Below are 18,776 nucleotides of genomic sequence, written 5' to 3'. Positions count from 1 at the left end.
TACATGATGACCACTCTTCTGGAAATGAAGTTTTGGGTACATTGCCTGACAAGTACAGGTATACCAATGGGCACAACAGGACTGTCTACTATTAATACATGGGCTACCTGAGCAAGATCTAGGATGAATAGTCCCCGGAATAGCAGTCATCTTGTTTAAGGGCTGAGAGTTCCACAGGGAATTCAGCAGAGATGGTCAGTTTGCCCTGCTTTCCCAAAGCAAAGGACGGAGTTCAGTGGTTACTCTGTGAGGTCTAAAGAAGTGAGGATCTTAAGGTTAGACATGATAGAAGACTGCAGTATACTTATCCCAAAAGCTGCGAGGTGTGGCCAAAAAAAACAAGAACAAAAAGAAAACAAAGTAATTCCAATCTCAAAAACCTGGTATGTTAGGTAGCACTTTCATCTGTATTTTATAGGTAAAGAAACCGAGGCCCAGAGATGTAAAGTGATGTATTCATAGGGTTATTAGTTGCAAAAGTAAGACTTAAACTCAGACTCCTTTCCAGAGTTGTCCCTCTCTGTGGCATTTGCATCTCAACAAGGACCAAAGACTTCAGTGAATGATGCAGAATTCAAATCAGGGATTGCAGGAGATATCTGGGAGACTGGAGCCCTGGGGCCCTCCCAGGGTCCCTGAAAAGCCAGCACAGAAGGAAGCTGTGCATAACACCCACCTGGAAATCAGTCTTGTCCTGAGGGGTAGCACTGCAGCGCCACTCCTTGGCTGCCCTGAACTGCCTCCCTACCAAATCCAAAGCCTGTCTTCCTTCAGAACCAGGTCTTCTGAACTGCTTTCTGAGGTCTCATTCCTACTCTTCAATAGATTAGGTGCAAAGACTCTGAGTAAACAAAATAAAATTTCCCTACCATTGGCAGCCCACTGCTAACTGCTACACGCTGGATGGTTTTCTTTTAGTTAATAATTCAATTGCCGAAAAGAGGGGGGTACTTGGTAGAGACTTGGCTCCAGCTGCAAATCAAGTTCAGAACCCAGAGGAACTTGAAAGAACTCCCAGAGCCCACAGTGGCTTTTCAGTGTAGGCTGTGTTTACTCAGGACCCAGCCCACAACTTCCGTAGCCCTGAAGGCAGCCTGCGTGTAAATGCTACATTATGCAGTGATTTTTCGGTTATGTGGCTTCGGACTGGAGGCAAATGATTTGTGAGACTGCTTTGGATCCATCAAGTGTGAAATCTACATTGGCTGGCATATATTGCTTTTGAGGCGCATTTATTCATCCTTCTGCTCATCGAAGCTTAATTAAATGCCCCCTATATGCTAGGCACTGTACTAGCTACCAAAGATAGAACATAAATGGACATGGTTGCCCTAAAAAGATGTTAAGAAGAGATCCATGCAATCCCTTGGCAAGTTCCTTATTTTACTGAGACCATCTCCATGGCCCTTGACATTCTCTCTACTTGGGGTCCTTGGATGAGTTAACCCCACAGGTCTGGTGTATGATGAACTCATCAAACAGAGGTTGGGAACCTACCATGAACCAGGCACTTCTCAAGGCACCAGAGATAAAAACACAGAAAATACATGGTCTTTGTCCTCAAGGACATTCAGACAAGTGGGAAAGACAGATCTGTAGAACAATCGTTCCATTAAAGAGCCATGATTACCAAGGCAACTCCTCAGGGTACGTGGGGAGTACAAAGGAGAGAATCGTCAGTGGAGAGACTGGACTAGTCACAAAAAAGACTTCTCAGAGGGAGATGATGCTAGTATTGAGTCAAGAAAGATGAGTAAGCATTCAGGTAGGTGGGCTGAGGGAAACAGAGTGCCCACAATACCATGGAAAGTATGCACTCATTCATTTATCAGACATTCACTGAGGACTTATTATGTGCCAGGCACTGGGATAGGGGCTGTGGTAGACGCTGGGATACAGAGATGGTGAGACACTGCCCCTGCCCTCTGGAAACTTATTCTTCGGAGAAAGGAAAGAACCCATAAATTTAATCACAACACAGTGACCTACACTGTATAGTCACAAGGTGTTCGAGAGGTTACTTATAGTTTCTTTCTCATACCCGGACATATAATGTAGCAAAAGCACTCAAACTACCTACTAAGTGCTCACTTTTCTCCCTGACCTGCTGACTGGTGGCCTCATGGATCTTACAGGCCACTGAAAAACTGCCTAGTAAACTGAGTGGCTGGCAGGGCTTTGAATACTTTTCCCACCAAGACCAGAGACCATAAGGAGTGAGCTGTCCCTAGCTCCTTGTGTATGAGCACACTTGATTTATGTCACTGATCATTCTGCATACTGTCCTTGAAAGGGAGAAGTTGGTTACGTGGCATCAGAAAACGATCAGGGAAAATGAGATGGGTCACTGCTTATCATTCATGTTTAATCATGTTTTCAAGTGAGAATTGCACATGCATCTCACCCACTACTAGATGAAAACATGCAGAAGCTAGGAGTGCAAAATTGAGGACCACCATTCTGGCTTATGTTAATTCTAGTGTTAAAAACACTTCTTTAGAAAATGAAAAATCTGGGTCAGGTATGAAATTGGATGGGACCCTGGGACAACAGGTGTAAACAGGAGGTGTAAACCAGGATTTTTGGTCATTCAAAGTTTCTTTCCTGTTTCCCAGAGCAAAAGCTGGAAAATATTATGGAATTACTGGAAAATATTAGTAGCTTATCTTCAAATTAATCAGGTGGTGATGCCAGTTGCAACTGCTCTTCCAGGTATATTGTCATTACTAGAATACATAAATACAGGCTTTGGCACCTGTTATGTTATTAACCCAGTAAATGGTTCATTTTTAATTCCTTCAGCCAGCAAGAATAGTAGCACATTTTCACTGTTTTATGTCAGGACTTTATCTAGAGAGAAACTGATAGCCACGTACTACCACCAAGGGTAAGAAGATACAACGGTTGTACAGCAAAGGAAACCATAAACAAAACAAAAAGACAACCTACCGCCTAGGAGAAAATATTTGCGAATGATGCAACAGACTTAATTTCCAAAATGAACAAACAGCTCATCAACTCAACAACAAAAAACCCAATCGAAAAATGGGCAGAAGATTTAAATAGACATTTCTCCAAAGAAGATATACAGATGGCCAACAGGCACATGAAAAGATGCTCAACACTGCTAATTATTAGAGAAATGAGGTACCACCTCGCACCAGTCAGAATGGCCATCATTAAAAAAGTCTACAAATGACAAATGTTAGAGAGGGTGTGGAGAAAAGGGAACCCTCCTATACTGTTGGTGGGAACGTAAGTTGGTACAGCCACTATGGAAAACAGCATGGAGGTTCCTTAGAAAACTAAAAATAGAGTTGTCATATGATCCAGCAATCCCACTCCTGGGCATACACCTGGAGAAAACTATAATTCAAAAAAGATACATGCATCCCTATGTTCATAGCAGCACTATACACAATAGCCAAGACATGGAAACAACCTAAATGTCCATCGACAGAAGAATGGATAAAGAAGATGTGGTACGGACTTCCCTGGTGGTCCAGTGGTTAAGACTCTGTGCTTCCACTGCAGGGGGCGAGAGCATGATCCCTGATGGGGGAAGTTTCGCATGCTGCACGGTGCGGCCCAAAAAAAAAAAAGAACATGTGGTATATATATACAATGGAATACTATTCAGCCATAAAAAAGAATGAAATAATGCCATTTGCAGCAACATGGATGGCCTAGACATTATCATACTAAGTGAAGTAAGTCAGAAAGAGAAAGACAAATATCATATGATATCACTTACAGGTGGAATCTAAAATATGACACTAATGAACTTATCTATGAAACAGACTCACAGACATAGAGAAAAGACTTGTGGCTGCTGGGGTGGGGGAGGGATGGAGTGGAGGCTGGGATTAGCAGATGGAAACTATTATATATAGAATGGATAGACAACAAGGTCCTATTGTATAGCACCAGGAACTATATTCAACATCCTGAGATAAACCATAATGGAAAAGAATATGAAAAAGAATGTATATATATGTATAACTGAATCCCTTTGCTATACACCAGAAACTAACACAACATTGTAAATCAACTATACTTCAATAAAATAAATTTTGCAAAAAGAAGATACAATGGTTTAGAGACCATTTACTATGTGGAAGCTCATAAGGCTTACAGTTTTGAAAGCAGTCCATAGCAATAGGGAACTCTGCAGTATCCAGGCTGCAGAGCAAACTGTGTTGCCACTTTGGCCTCATGCCATAAAAGACACAATACTTTAAATGTAGGTAGGGATGCCTTATGAAGCATGGGCAAACCACATAGTAGAATGGTGATATAGACCCCTAGAGTTTTAGAGTATAATCATCTATTCTCCATTTGATAAGCAGTTCCTACCTCGCAATTGGGCCCTGGTAGAGACTGACTGCTTGACCATGTGAGTATGAGACCTTACCTGAATAGGGCATTTTGAACTAGACAGCGGAATTCCACTGTCAAATGGAAATGGTGTATACAAGAGTAGGCCTGGAAGGAACAAGTAAATTACATGAGCAGGTGGCTCAGATTCCAGGGCACTTGCTTCTACAGCTTTGCTACCTGTACCTCAACCCACATCTATGGACTCATGAGGAGCTCTACTTAACACGGGAGGGAAAAACTTGGGCCTGCTCTGTACTTGAGTGTCCATGGCATGGCACTAGCCATCTCCACTCTGGTATAGAACTAAAAAACTGTCGTGACATAAAAGGAGAAACACTGGTACCTAGAATAGTCAAATTCATGGAGACAGAAGGCTGAACAGCAGTTACCAGGAGCTGGAGGGAGGGAACGGAGGAATGGGAGTTAGTGTTTAATGGGTACAAAGTTTCCGTTGGGGATGATGAAAAAGTTCTGGAGATGGACAGGAGTGAAGGTTGCACAACAATGTGAATGTACTTAATGCCACAGAACCGTACACTTACACATGGTTAAAGTGGTAAGTTTTATGTTATGTATATTTTACCACAATGAAAAAACCAGGAGCAAAAGAAAATCTTCCCAACGTGTGGAACTTTGGTTTACATGAAAGGAGAGATGGCCTTATTCATGGATCTCTACTAATTTATGGATAATGCCTAAAATAGTTGGTCAGAGACAGCTAGTTCAACACTGAAAAACTGATCATAAGATGTCAGTATGGGGGTACTTCCCTGGCGGTCCAGTGGTTAAGACTCCGCGCTTCCACTGCAGGGGGTGCGGGTTCGATCCCTGGTCAGGGAACTAAGATCCCACATGCCTCCTCGCAGCCAAAAAAAAAAAAGTCAGTCTGGACATCTTGGAATAAGCAGCCTGGCAATGTGTATGTAGCCTATGCCACCCCCCTAAGAGGAATTCAATGAAGAAGTTACCCCTAATAATCAGGTGGCACCTTGGAGGACTGGACCCATTCTCTGGCTGTCAGGTACCTCTGTCTCCAGCTGCATCTGCGCTTGTGTAATGGAACCATGTACGTAGGGGTCATGGTGGCAGAGATGGAGGCCATGCAGGAATGCAATAACACAAACTTCTCTTCTTCCTCAGAGTAGATCTGGTTACCACCACTGCTGAGCATCCAATGTGCCAATAGCAGAGGCCACCATGAGTCCCCACAAGACATCATTCCCTAGCTGGCCCCTCCTGTTATGTGGGGGGAAAGTTGTTTATATGGGATCCCTTTTTTTTCACAGGGGTCACAATTATTTGTCCTCATTAGAATAGATCCTTATTCTAGATATGATTTTGCCTTCTTTGCCTGCCTTGCTTCTACCAGCATGATATCGTGGACTCATAGAATGCCTCATCTAGTGCCATGGAATCGCACATTACATCATCTATAACCAAGAATCTGATTTTGCAGCAAAGGCAGTATGGCAATGGCATCATGCCCATGAGTTTTACTCTATGCCCCATCACCCAGAAGCAGATGGCTTGATAGAAAGGTGAGGTCACAGGGTACTATCTGAGCCAATACCCTGAGAGGTTAGGGCACTCGCCCAGGATACAGTATATGCCTTAAGCCAGCAGCCGATATATGGTGTCATTTCTCTTATAGACAGAATACACCATCTAAGAACCAACGAGTGGGGGCTTCCCTAGTGGCACAGTGGTTGAGAATCTGCCTGCTAATGCAGGGAACACGGGTTCGAGCCCTGGTCTGGGAAGATCCCACATGCCGCGGAGCAACTAGGCCCGTGAGCCACAATTACTGAGCCTGCGCATCTGGAGCCTGTGCTCTGCAACAAGAGAGGCCGCGATAGTGAGAGGCCCGCGCACTGTGATGAAGAGCAGCCCCCGCTTGCCACAACTAGAGAAAGCCCTCACACAGAAACAAAGACCCAACATAGCCAAAAATAAATAAATAAATAAGTAAATTAAAGTTTAAAAGAAAAAAAAAAAGAACCAACGAGTGGAAGTGGGAATGACTTTCCTTCTATTTCATATAATAACCCACCTACCAAAGTTTTGCATGGCATCCCTACAACCTTTAGATTGGTGAATTGGAAGGCTTGGGTGGGCAAGGGAGACATACTTCCACCAGTAAACACACAGGCATCTGCCAGTAAACTGGACGCTAATATTGCTCTCCAACAGAAGAGAAGGTCACTCTACTGGCTGGTGATTGATCCTGATTACCAAGGGGAAAGTGGGTTGCTTCTACAAAATGCGGGTATGGATGACTATGTCTAGATCCCAGGAATCTGTCCAATAGCAACAGTCAATGAGAAACCATGGCAAACTAAGAAAGATAGGTCCTCAGAAGGAATGAAGGTTTGGATCCCTCCCACCTGTTAAAAAAAGTCATGTCGGCCAAGATGCTCTGAGGGTGGAAGGGAAATATTGCAATGATTATCAATACCTCTTGGCCAGTTACGGGAGCGAGGACTGTGGTATCTACATTTTATGATAAGGGTTTACTTTTCGCCGTTTCTCTTTATGTGAAACAGCACTTATGTGAAAATAACCAGTGATGGTGGTTAATGTTACTGTTTAGCTCCAAGTGAGACTTTGAATTGACATATTCCCAGATCATACAGAAACTGATAGAACTCTGTGCTTCCCCTGTTTTGTTCCAAATTATGTTCATCCCAATGAAAGAAGAGAATAAATGGACTGTGCTGGTTGTTTTCCAACTGCCTCTCCAGATCCACTCTCTACCCCTGCCTGACTCTGCGCCCTGGGAGAATGACCTCTGAGGACTGTGGCACCTGTGCTCCTTTGCCGTCCAGCTGTCAAATGGTTCAGCCACCAGGAGGCATCAGGAGGAATCTAAAGGGTAGGAGAGAGAGGTTGGGGTATTTCTTCCTCACTCCCTCCCTACCAGACCACTGGCAGCAATTGTGTTCCTCTACCTGTGGTTAACCTCTCCTTTCAGGCAGCCCCTTTCATGACCATGCTCCTGCTGGATTTTGATAACACGTCCAACTCCCCTCATACCTTCAGGCCTCACGGTGGTAACCCTTCCTGCTGTTGACAGTCCCAAGGGCTTTACCATCCCTTATTGGTTCTCTCAACCCTGCCTATATTTCTGTCTGTGGTCCTTTCATTAAACTCTTTTCTGTTAAACTTATTTATTCTTCAGGGCAAGAACTGAACTCATTACTCTTGAAATATTTGTTATTAAGGTATAAATAGCATTCAACAAAATGCACAGATTTTAAGTGTACAGTTTAGTGAGGTTTGAGAAGTGTATACACTTGGGTGACTGCCATCGTCATCAAGATACAGAATGTTCCCATTACATCAGAAGTGTGTTCCCACCTCCTCAAAGGCAACCATGGTATTGTTTTCACCACAGATTAGTTCTGCCCCTTTGTGAACTTCATATAAAAATGGAATCATACAGGGACTTCCCTGGCGCTTCCACTGCAGGGGGAGCGGGTTCTATCCCTGGTCAGGGTGTGGCCAAAAAAAAGAGAGAAAAAGGAAATCATACAGTATGAACTCTTTTACTAAAGCTTCTTTCACTCATCATATTTTTGAGATTCATCCACGTTATTGAGTGCATCAGTATTTCCTTCCTCTTATTGATGAAGAGTATTCTACTGCATAAACATGACATCATTTGTTTTTCTGTTCGTTGGTTGATGACATTTGGGTTGCTTCCAGTTTTTAATTATTGTGAATAAAGCTGCTATGAAATTTGGGTATAAATCTTTTTGTGCACATATGTTTTCATTTCTTTTGGATATACACCCAGGAGTGGAATTCTGTGTCTTCGAGGAGGTGTATTTTAACTTTATATGAAACAGCCAAACAGTTCTCTAAAGCAGTTGTACCAAATAAACCTTTAGAGCATGCTATCTCCCCAAATTAGGACAGGGCAGGACAGGTCTGAATAAAGACAAACTTTAAAATTTCATTAGGATTCGGTAGTAATATCCAGTTGACTATTCTAAAAGCGATAGTAGGCACAGCTCCTGAAGGAATCAATGCGCAGTTCCTGCAGGTGCCTTCTGCCCCCTCCCCTTCATTCTCAGCAATAATCAGGCTTTCAAAGGTCCCCTCCAGCCCAGACATGTGAATTCTCACTCCTCAGGTTACCAGCTAGCTGTTGCAAGAGGAATAGTTAAGTAAATTAATTTACACTCACATGTGAATGATTGTCTCGCTATTCCGTGCGTTTCACTCCTCAGAGTGAGGTTGGCAAGTCAGAGCTTTCTTTTTCGTAAAAATGTTCTTCCTCTACAGAAGGACGCCAGCTGCAAAGTCAAGAGGCAGAGTACAGAGTTAGGCATCAGTTTTTTCACGGTCCTCCCGGGGCGGGGGTGTGTGGGGTGGGTTGGCCTCTCAGACTGCGTCACCCTTTCGCAAAGGGTCCCCAGGCAGGCGGGGGTTCCCTGCAGCGGGCTCTCCGCTCTCCCCGCCTCCACGCGCCCTTCCCCACTGCTCCGGAGGCGCCCAGGGAGCTCGCCGTTCGTTCGGCGCAGCCTCTTTTGGCACCGAGGCCCCCAGGTGCCCAGCACGAAGGCGGAGCCCGGCTACAGCCGCCTCCCCGGCGCCGAGTACTGGACCCCCTGGGAGTTCGGGGCCCCAGCGCTGCGGATCTGGCATCCGAAGCCTCCCTGGCTCCCCGCACTCCTCCCTGTCTGCGCGCCGGGCGCGAAGCCTGAGACGCGCGAACAGAGCACAGCACGCGGAGCCGAGCGGCGTGCGCGGCGCAGTGGCGCGGACACCCCCGATTGCCGCGCAGCCAGAGCCCGCGCTCCAGCTACCCGCCCACGGACGCCCGGACCATGGCTGCCAAGGGACCCGGCTCCCGCACCCGGCTCTGGGCGGCGGCGCTGCTCCTGCTCGGCCTGCCGGGGCTCTCCGTGCGGGCGGAGGGTGAGTGTCCGGGAAGTGCCCGCGAGGCCGCGGGCCGGGGTGGCGCGTGGGTTCTCGGTGGGGAAAGTGAAGCTCGCCGGGGTTGTCCCGTCAGACGAGCCCGGAACACGACCAGCCTGGGAGGAAACAAGGAGCGCAGCTGTCCTGCGACCCCGCCTCCCTCTTGCAGCTCACCGAGTCCCCGCGCGCCCAAACGCCCCCACAGGGCCCCTGAACCACTCCTTAATGCACAAGAGAAAGCCTGTGCTTTGGTCCTGCAGGCCCGCCTCTAGCTTTCCAAGATCTCCTTGAAAGGTCTTTCAAATGAAATCACGTCTAGGGTGCCCTGGAACCTCCTCTGCAGAGACATAATTTCCCACGTCTATTAAATGTGCTCCGAATGGCAAGGCCAGTGATTGGAAGACTCCCTTGGCGTTTTGGCTTGGTCCGGGAAGATCTGAAAGATGAGTGGAAATCAGCTAGGCAAAAGAGAGAGGAGAGGGTCTTGGGGAGAGGAAATAGCACGTGCAAAGGTCCTGTGAGTCGCAGGGGAAATGGGATAAATGATAGAGTGGCTGGAGCGGAAAGTTCAAGGTGAGGCTCTCCTTCCACAAGAAGCTAGAGAGGGCTTCCCTGGTGGCGCAGTGGTTAAGAATCAGCCTGCCAATGCAGGGGACACGGGTTTGAGCCCCAGTCCAGGAAGATCCCACATGTCGCGGAGCAACGAAGCCCGTATACCACAGCTATTGAGCCTGCGTTCTAGAGCCCGCAGGCCACAACTACTGAGCCTACGTGCCACAACTACTGAAGCCCGTGTGCCTAGAGCCCAGTGCTCTGTGACAAAGAGAAGCCACCGCAATGAGAAGCCTGCGCACCACAACGAAGAGTAGCCCGGTAGCCCCCGCTCACAGCAACTAGAGAAAGCTCACGCACAGCAACGAAGACCCAACACAGCCAAATATAAATAAATGAAATAAATACATTTAAAATATAATAAAAATAAAAAACATTTTAGAAAAACTAGAGGAAATAGGTAAGGACCAGATTTTTGTGGGTTCTGAGAACTGACCCACCTTTTTGTTTGTTTTTTCAACCTGAATTCAGCTTTCAATACTTCCCTAAACTTAGCAGGACCACAGCCTTAGATCAGTTCAGTTTCAAAAAGCTAATTCAGTTGTGTTTTGATTTTGGAACAAAACCCCGTTGACTCGGTGCAGAAGGATCTAAAAGAAAAGAAGCTAGCATGTTCTCACATCCATGAAGGGTTACTAGTATATCCAAGCTTGGGACAAATTAGATTGATGAAGGAGAAAAACCCTCAGCTAATTTAGGATGCTTTGTATATTTTAAAATGTCATCGCTATTTAGCAAACAATATTGGGTGCAGAGAGAACATTTGACAAAAAGAAGCATGGTGGTTAGGGAAAGGAGAAAGCAAGGGAAAAAACTCCAGATATTATCTTAGAATTTTGGGTTCTCTTTGTCCTAAGTGCCAGCTTGTAGAACTCTTTGCTCCTAATTAAGGATGACTGTCTTATTTCTCCATATGCTCAGAGAGAGCGTTAGAGGGGGAAACACTGTTAACTTTAAAGGCTCCTAGTCATCACTGTTAATTTTTGAGATAAAATTCATGTAAAATTCACCATTTTAAAATGCACGATCCAAGTGTTTTTAGTACAGTCATCAAACATCACCACTCTCTCATTTCTGAAAATTTTCATCACCCAAAAAGAAATCCCATACCTATTAGCAGCCAATCCACTGTTAATTCTTTTTTTTTTTTAATTTTTATTCATTTATTTATTTTTTTGTTGCATTGGGTCTTCGTTGCTGCGCGAGGGCTTTCTCTAGTTGAGGCTAGCGGGGGCTACTTCATCGTTGAGGTGCACAGGCTTCTCATTGCAGTGGCTTCTCTTTATCGCGGAGCACTGGGCTCTAGGCGTGCGGGCTTCAGTAGTTGTGGCACTCAGGCTCAGTAGTTGTGGCTCGTTGTGGCTCGCAGGCTCTAGAGCGCGGGCTCAGTAGTTGTGGCTCACGGGCTTAGTTACTCCGTGGCATGTGGGATCTTCCCGGACCAGGGCTCGAACCTGTGTCCCCTGCATTGGCAGGCAGATTCTTAACCACTGCACCACCAGGGAAGTCCCCGTTAATTCTTTACTGTAGTACTTTTTGGCCTGACATTGAGTCATGAAAATTAAGCTGATTTTAAAGAATGCAAGTAGAATAAATTGGAGCTAGTATTAACCTTTGAACAATGTATACTGTTGTACCAATTTTAATTCCTTTTACAGAAATATCTCTGCAACCCATGAGGCTTTAGAGTTTCACCCCATTATAACTGCTTAAGTGGAATGCCAGATGGATATGGATCAATATTTTGTGCCTATCTGGCTTGATGTGGGTCATAGAAAATTTAAGACAGAAATATCATTGGATAAGGAGAAAGTAACAACAGCACCAGGCATATTTTCTTGTTAACACTTGCCAGAAATGCCTCCGTTTCTCCCTTCTTCTTTCCTTCTCCCTTCTTCCGCAATGGAGAACTATAGGTAAATTTGCTTTCAAGAAACTCCATTTGCTGAGCTACAACTTTTATAATAGAGCCACTGAAGAATTAGAACCTATTTATGGAAGGATTCTTTTCTTTACTAAATATATGCTTAACTACCACCACTTTTCACATTTAGGTATTTATGTTCTACAGTGATGGAAGGAGGAAGAAGAAATGTGCAGCTAAACTGATGTGTTAAGACATTTGAAGAGACAGAATTTGGAGTTATTAAAAATTCCATAGACTTATTCAAAAATAAGTCAAACTCAAATGAAAAACATTTACTTTTACATTGGACTAATTAGATGTGTATCTTATACACAAAAGAGACCTGCTACTGTAATTTTAAAACACTTTTGAAACAGAAAAATCTTCACATTAACTGAATGCAAATTAACTGTGTCTGGGTAAAGACTGCAGGAAAAGATTCATTAATTCAACAGATAATTTGAGTGTCTACCATATGCCAGGTACTGTCCTTGCTGTTGAGGATAGAACGGTGAGGAGAAACAGGTCCTTGCTATCAGGGAGCTTAAAATCCAATGGGGGAGAGAGTCATTAAGCAAATAGTTATATGAATGAAATATGAACTTGCAATTTTGATAAGTGATAAGATTAAAGGACGGAGGTATTATGAGGGCATATATTAGGAGATTTTTGACTTGGCGTAGAAGGATCTGAAAGATAAGTAAGAATTAACTAAGCAAAGGGGGGAAGAAAGAGGATCTGGATAGAGAATAACATGTACAGAGAAACTATGAGTGGCAGAGAAATTGGGACATGTGTTAAGAAACAGAGTGGCTGGAGCCCAGAGTCCAAGGTAGTAGTAGTCTGAGATGATGCTGGGGAAATTGATATGGGGCCAAGTTTTGTTTTAATCCAAAAAAGAGAGACTGATCAGGTTTGCATTTTGAGAAGCTCACCCTGAGAGTAGGAAGAATGGATGGCACCAGGGCAAGACTGGATGTGGAGAGACCATGTAGGGTGCTATTTCCCTTGTCCAGGTGAGAGAGGGTGGGGGTGGAGAGGAGGATGGGGTGAATGGAAAGGGTCTGGACTGAAGAGAAAAATGTGAGTCATCCATGTCAAGATGGCCTTTGAAACCATGTGTGTAAATGGAATCCTAGGGAAAAGTTTTACAATGAGAAGAGATGACCTACTTAATTTCTCCACAGATTTTTGTCACTTAAGTAAAAATGTTTTACTGCAACCTTGCTGAACTGTTCTAGTAGTTTTTTTAGTGGATTTCTTAGGATTTTCTATATGCAAGATCACGTCATTTGCAAATATAGTTTTACTTCTTTCCAATCTGGATGCCTTTTGTTTCATCTTCTTGCCTAATTGCCTTGGAGAGAACTGCCAGTACAATGTTGAATAGAAGTGGCAAGAGCAGACATCCTTGACCTGAGGGGAAGGTATTCAGTCTTTCACCACCAAGTGTGATGTTAGCTATGGGATTTTTGTAGATGCTCTTTATCAGGTTGAAGATATTCCCCTCCCTTCTTAGTTTGTTGAATGTTTTTTTATCATGAAAGGGTACTGAATTTTGTCAAGTGCCTTTCTGCATCTATTGAGATGATCATGTAGTTTTTGTTCTTTATTCTATTGATAAGTTGTATTATATTAATTGATTTTGGGATATAAACCAACCTTGTATTCCTGGGATAGATCCCACTTGGTCATGGTATATAATATTTTTTTTATGCTGCTGGATTTAGTTTGCTAGTATTTTTGTTGAGGACTTTTGTGTCTATATTCATAAGAGATAATGGCCTGTAGTTTTCTTTTCTTGTGGTGTCTTTTTTCTGGTTTTGGCATTAGGGCAATGGTGGCCTCATAGAAAAAGCTGGGAGGTGTTGTTCCCTCCTGTTCTATTTTTCAGATGAGTTTATAGAGAATTGATATCAAGTTCTTTTTATCTATTTGGTAGAATTCATCAGTGAAGCCATCTGAACGTGTACTTTTCTTTGTGGGTAATTTTAAATTACTAATTCAATCTCTTTACTTGTTAAAGATCTATTCAGATTTTCTATTTCTTCTTGAGTCAATTTCAGTAGTTTGTGTCTTTTTAGGAATTTTTCCATTTCATACGAGTTACCTAATTTTTGGCATACAGTTGTTTTGGTTTTTTGGGGGTTTTTTTTGGCCATGCCGTGCGGCATGTGGAATCCTAGTTCCCCAACCAGGGATGGAACCTGAGTCCCCTGCACGGGAAGCACAGAGTCCCAACCACTGGACCGCCAGGGAAGTCTGGCATACAGTTGCTTATAGTAGTCCTTTATAATCTTCGTATTTCCATAAGGTTGGAGTAATAACTGCCTTCTCATTCCTGTTTGAGTAATTCAAGTATTCTTTCTTTTTTTTTCTTGGTCATTTTAGCTAAACGTTTGTCAATTTTGTTGACCTTTCCAAAAACCAACTCTTGGTTTAACTGATTTTCTTTATTGTTTTTCCTTTTCTATTTCATTAATTTTTGCTTTAATTCTTATTATTTCCTTCTTCTGCTTGCTTTGGGTTTAGTTTGCTCTTCTTTTCCAGTGTTTTCCAACAGGTTAGGATTTTTTTTTTTTTAAACATTTTACTGGAGTGTAATTGCTTTACAATGGTTAGTTTCTGCTTTATAACAAAGTGAATCAGTTATACATATACATATAACCCCATATCTCTTCCCTCTTGCATCTCCCTCCCTCCCACCCTTCTAGCTGGTCACAAAGCACCGAGCTGATCTCCCTGTGCTATGCGACTGCTTCCCACTAGCTATCTATTTTACATTTGGTAGTGTGTATATGTCCATGCCACTCTCTCACTTCGTCCCAGCTTACCCTTCCCTCTCCCTGTGTCCTCAAGTCCATTCTCTAGTAGGTCTGCGCCTTTATTCCCATCTTGCCCCTAGGTTCTTCATGACCTTTTTTTTTTTTTTTAAAGATTCCATATATATGTGTTAGCATATGGTATTTGTTTTTCTCTTTCTGACTTAGTTCACTCTGTATGACAGACTCTAGGTCCATCCACCTCACTACAAATAACTCAATTTTGTTTCTTTTTATGGCTAAGTAATATTCCATTGTATATATGTGCCACATCTTCTTTATCCATTCATCTGTTGATGGACACTTAGGTTGCTTCCATGTCCTGGCTATTGTAAATAGAGCTGCAATGAACACTGTGGTACATGACTCTTTTTGAATTATGGTTTTCTCAGGGTATATGCCCAGTAGTGGGATTGCTGGGTCGTATGGTAGTTCTATTTTTAGTTTTTTAAGGAACCTCCATACTGTTCTCCATAGTGGCTGTATCAATTTACATTCCCACCAACAGTGTATGAGGGTTCCCTTTTCTCCACACCCTCTCCAGCATTTATTGTTTGTAGATTTTTTTTTAATAAATTTTTATTTATTTATTTATTTATTTATTTATTTTTTGGCTGTGTTGGGTCTTTGTTTCTGTGCGAGAACTTTCTCTAGTTGTGGCGAGCGGGGGCCACTGTTCATCGCTGTGCGTGGGCCTCTCACTGTCGCAGCCTCTCTTGTTGCGGAGCACTGGCTCCAGACGCACAGGCTCAGTAGTTGTGGCTCACGGGCCCAGTTGCTCCGTGGCATGTGGGATCTTCCCAGACCAGGGCACGAACCCATGTCCCCTGCATTGGCAGGCAGACTCTGAACAACTGCGCCACCAGGGAAGCCCTGTTTGTAGATTTTTTGATGATGGCCATTCTGACGGGTGTGATAGGATTTTTATTTGAGATAATTTTTCTTATTTTAATGTGGGCATTTATAAATTCCCCTCTATGCAGTGCATTAACTGCATCCCATAAGGTTTAGCATGTTTTGCCTTCATTCATCTCAAAATATTTTCTAATTTTGTGATTTCTCCTTGTCTCATCAGTTATTTAGAAGTGCTTTGTTTCATTTCTATTTATTTATGAATTTCCCAATTTATTTATGTTATTAATTTCTAATTCTACCCCATAGTAATTAGAGAAAATACTTTGTACAATTATAATCCTTTTAAATTTATTATGGCTTATTTTATTGCCTAGCATATGGTCTACCCCAAAGAATGTTCCATGCTCACTTGAGAAGAATGTGTATTCTGCTGCTGTTGGGTGCCATTTTATATAATCAATGTTCACTTTTATTTAACTGTGTATTGATTTTTTTCCCCCCTTTCCATTCCATCTTGCCTCTCAAATAATTTTCTTTCTGTCTGAAATACTTCTTTTACTATTTCCTACAAGGAGGATCTGCTGGTGGCAAACCACCTTGATTTTGGTTTATCTGAAAAAATACATTTGTTTCATCTTCGTTCGTTGAAATATATTTTCAGCGAGTATAGAATTCTAAATTTGCAGCTATTTTTTGCTAGTAATTGTATTCTTGCTTCCATTGCTATTGTTTTAGAAGACAGCAGTCAAACTGCTGCTACTTTGAAAGTATTCTGTCCCTTCTCTCTAACTGCTTTGACAATATTTTCTTTGTCTTTACCATTTTGCAGCATCACTGGTATATATATACTTATAGATATTTTCCATATTGGGATTTGTTGTTGGACTTTTTCAATCTATGTATTGGAATATTCATCAGTTCTATAAAATTCACAGGCATTTTGTCTTCAGATATCACTTCCACCTCATTTTTTTCTCTCCTCTCTGGGAATTCTGATTAAAGTATATGTTAATCCTTATTCTTGGGACTTCCCTGGTGGCACAGTGGTTAAGAATCCACCTGCCAATGCAGGGGACACGGGTTCGAGCCCTGTCTGGGAAGATCCCATATGCTGCAGAGCAACTAAGCCCATGCGCCACACTACTGAGCCTGTGCTCTAGAGCCCATGAGCCTCAACTGCTGAGCCCACATGCCACAACTACTGAAACCCGTGCGCCTAGAGCCCGTGCTCCACAACAAGAGAAGCTACTGCAATGAGAAGCCCATGCACTGCAACAAAGAGTAGCCCCCGCTCACCACAACTAGAGAAAGCCCACACGCAGCAACAAAGACCCAACGTGGCCAATAATTAATTAATTAATTTTTTAAAAATCCTTATTCTTTCCTTCATGTCTCTTTATTATCTTAATATTTTCCATCTTTTCTTGTTTCTTTACTACATTTTGGATGATGTCTTCTCATTTCTTTTTTTTTTAATATTTATTTATTTATTTGGTTGCACTGGGTCTTAGTTGCGGGAAGTGGGCTCCTTAGTTGCAGCTCGCCAGCTTCTTAGTTGCAGCAGGTGGGCTCCTTAGTTGCGGCACGCGGGCTCCTTAGTTGCAGCTCACAAGTTGCGGCTTGCCAGCTCCTTAGTTGCAGCACGCAGGCTCCTTAGTTGTGGCATGTGAACTCTTAGTTGCGGCATGCACGTGGGATCTAGTTCCCTGACCAGTGATCGAACCCAGGCCCCCTGCATAGAGAGCATGGAGCCTTAACCACTGCACCACCAGGGAAGTCCCCTTCTGCTTTCTTTTTCAAGGTTAAGTTCTTTGTTTAAATGTGTCTGATACGCAGCCAAAAACATTTATTGCATTTTAAATTTATCATTGTATTTTTAATTTCTAGAAGTCCTATTTTGTGCTTTTTCAGATCAACTAAGCACTTTTTATCATTTCCTATTCTTTGCAGATATTTTCAAACTTGTCTTTTATTTCTTTAAATACAGTAATCATCACTGTTCTATAATCTGTGCCTGTTAATACCAGTATTGGACTTATTTTTAGGTTAGTTTCTGCTACATGTGGTATCTGTTGCTTCTCACTCATGGTGCCTTGTTTCCTTGTACACTTCACTGTTTTCTACTTCCGTGGGCATGGCCTTTGAATAAGTATTTGTATGGGATTTCCTGAAGCATAAAATGAAGGGGTTTTTTTTCTCCAGAGAGGAGTTAGTTACAATTTTTCCTATCAGGCATCTGGATAAATGTCAGTCTCAGGCCACTTTAAGCTAAATCCATGGCTTGAAGTGTCTTAGACATAAACTTTTGTTAGGACTACAATTCCAAATGAGGATTAGCACTTGGCCTCCTAGCACCAAGACAGCTCATCCAACAGTTCTTGAGAATGAGGGGAGGGGATATTTTTTACTCTTGTTCCCTCTTATCTTGAGACTTTAACCCTTCAGACTCTCAGATTCATGTGTGCATGTGACAGTGGTAGAGTGGGGAGGAGAGGGCTATCAGATTCCCTACATCATGTGAGCTCTGGGCTTTCACTTTTATCTCTCTTGCACAGGGGCTTGGCCATCAAAATCTCTGTTTAATTTCATAGCATTTTTTTCCAGATAGGCAAATGCTATTAATACAAAAGTGTCTTGGGGTGCATGCTTACTTCTCCAGGTAGGACCATCAAGTATAGTTGTTCAGGTCGTGTACTGCACATTGGCACCATATCTGAGGGAGCTCCAGTCACCTACAGATATGTTTATTGTGAAAAGTTTTTGCATTTTTTATTATAGCTTTTGGTTCCAAAGCTGGAGAGATTACTGTATTTGTTGTAATAATTTTACAGTAGATGACAGTTAAGTCTCTTATTCTAATAAAATCAACTTATTATGATAATTTTGCTGACAGATGGAAGTGAAGTATGCCATTTTAAGTGAGTTTCTTCTCCCCTGCCTTTATTTTAAGCTTGACAGGGTCACCCAAGGCACTGCTTCGTCCTTCCGCGAGGCTCCTGGGGACCCCAGCGCTCCCTCCTGCACCATGGTTTTCTTGCCTAAAGCTGTCCTTTGCTTTCAGACTCAGCTCCCACCTCTGCCTGAGTTCACATCCTATTCCACCCATCTGTTGCCCATTTTTCGAGGCCTGATACCTGCCCATAGACTGATGCGGTGCAGGCAGCCAGGGTGCACCAGACGTGGCTGCTGCTGCCTTGTCCAGTGGGGAGAAATGCAGCACACTCATTGTAGGAAGGACCTGAAAATGTCCTAAGACAATGGGACAGAGAGAAGGGAAG

The 18,776-nt window shown here is 43.1% G+C and overlaps 1 protein-coding gene across 1 annotated transcript in view; it reads left to right on the top strand.

Moving 5' to 3' along the window:
- Positions 1-9,212: 9,212 nt before the first annotated feature.
- Positions 9,213-18,776, top strand: part of SUSD5 (sushi domain containing 5) — a 43,236-nt gene continuing 33,672 nt past the window's right edge. The window contains exon 1 of the mRNA XM_036870164.1: positions 9,213-9,303. Coding sequence (XP_036726059.1) covers positions 9,213-9,303 — 91 coding nt within the window. The remainder of the gene's footprint in view (positions 9,304-18,776) is intronic.

This window comes from Balaenoptera musculus, chromosome 11 (assembly GCF_009873245.2).
Source record: "Balaenoptera musculus isolate JJ_BM4_2016_0621 chromosome 11, mBalMus1.pri.v3, whole genome shotgun sequence".
NCBI classification, from domain to species: domain Eukaryota; kingdom Metazoa; phylum Chordata; class Mammalia; order Artiodactyla; family Balaenopteridae; genus Balaenoptera; species Balaenoptera musculus.
This window is presented reverse-complemented; position numbering and strand designations above follow the sequence as displayed.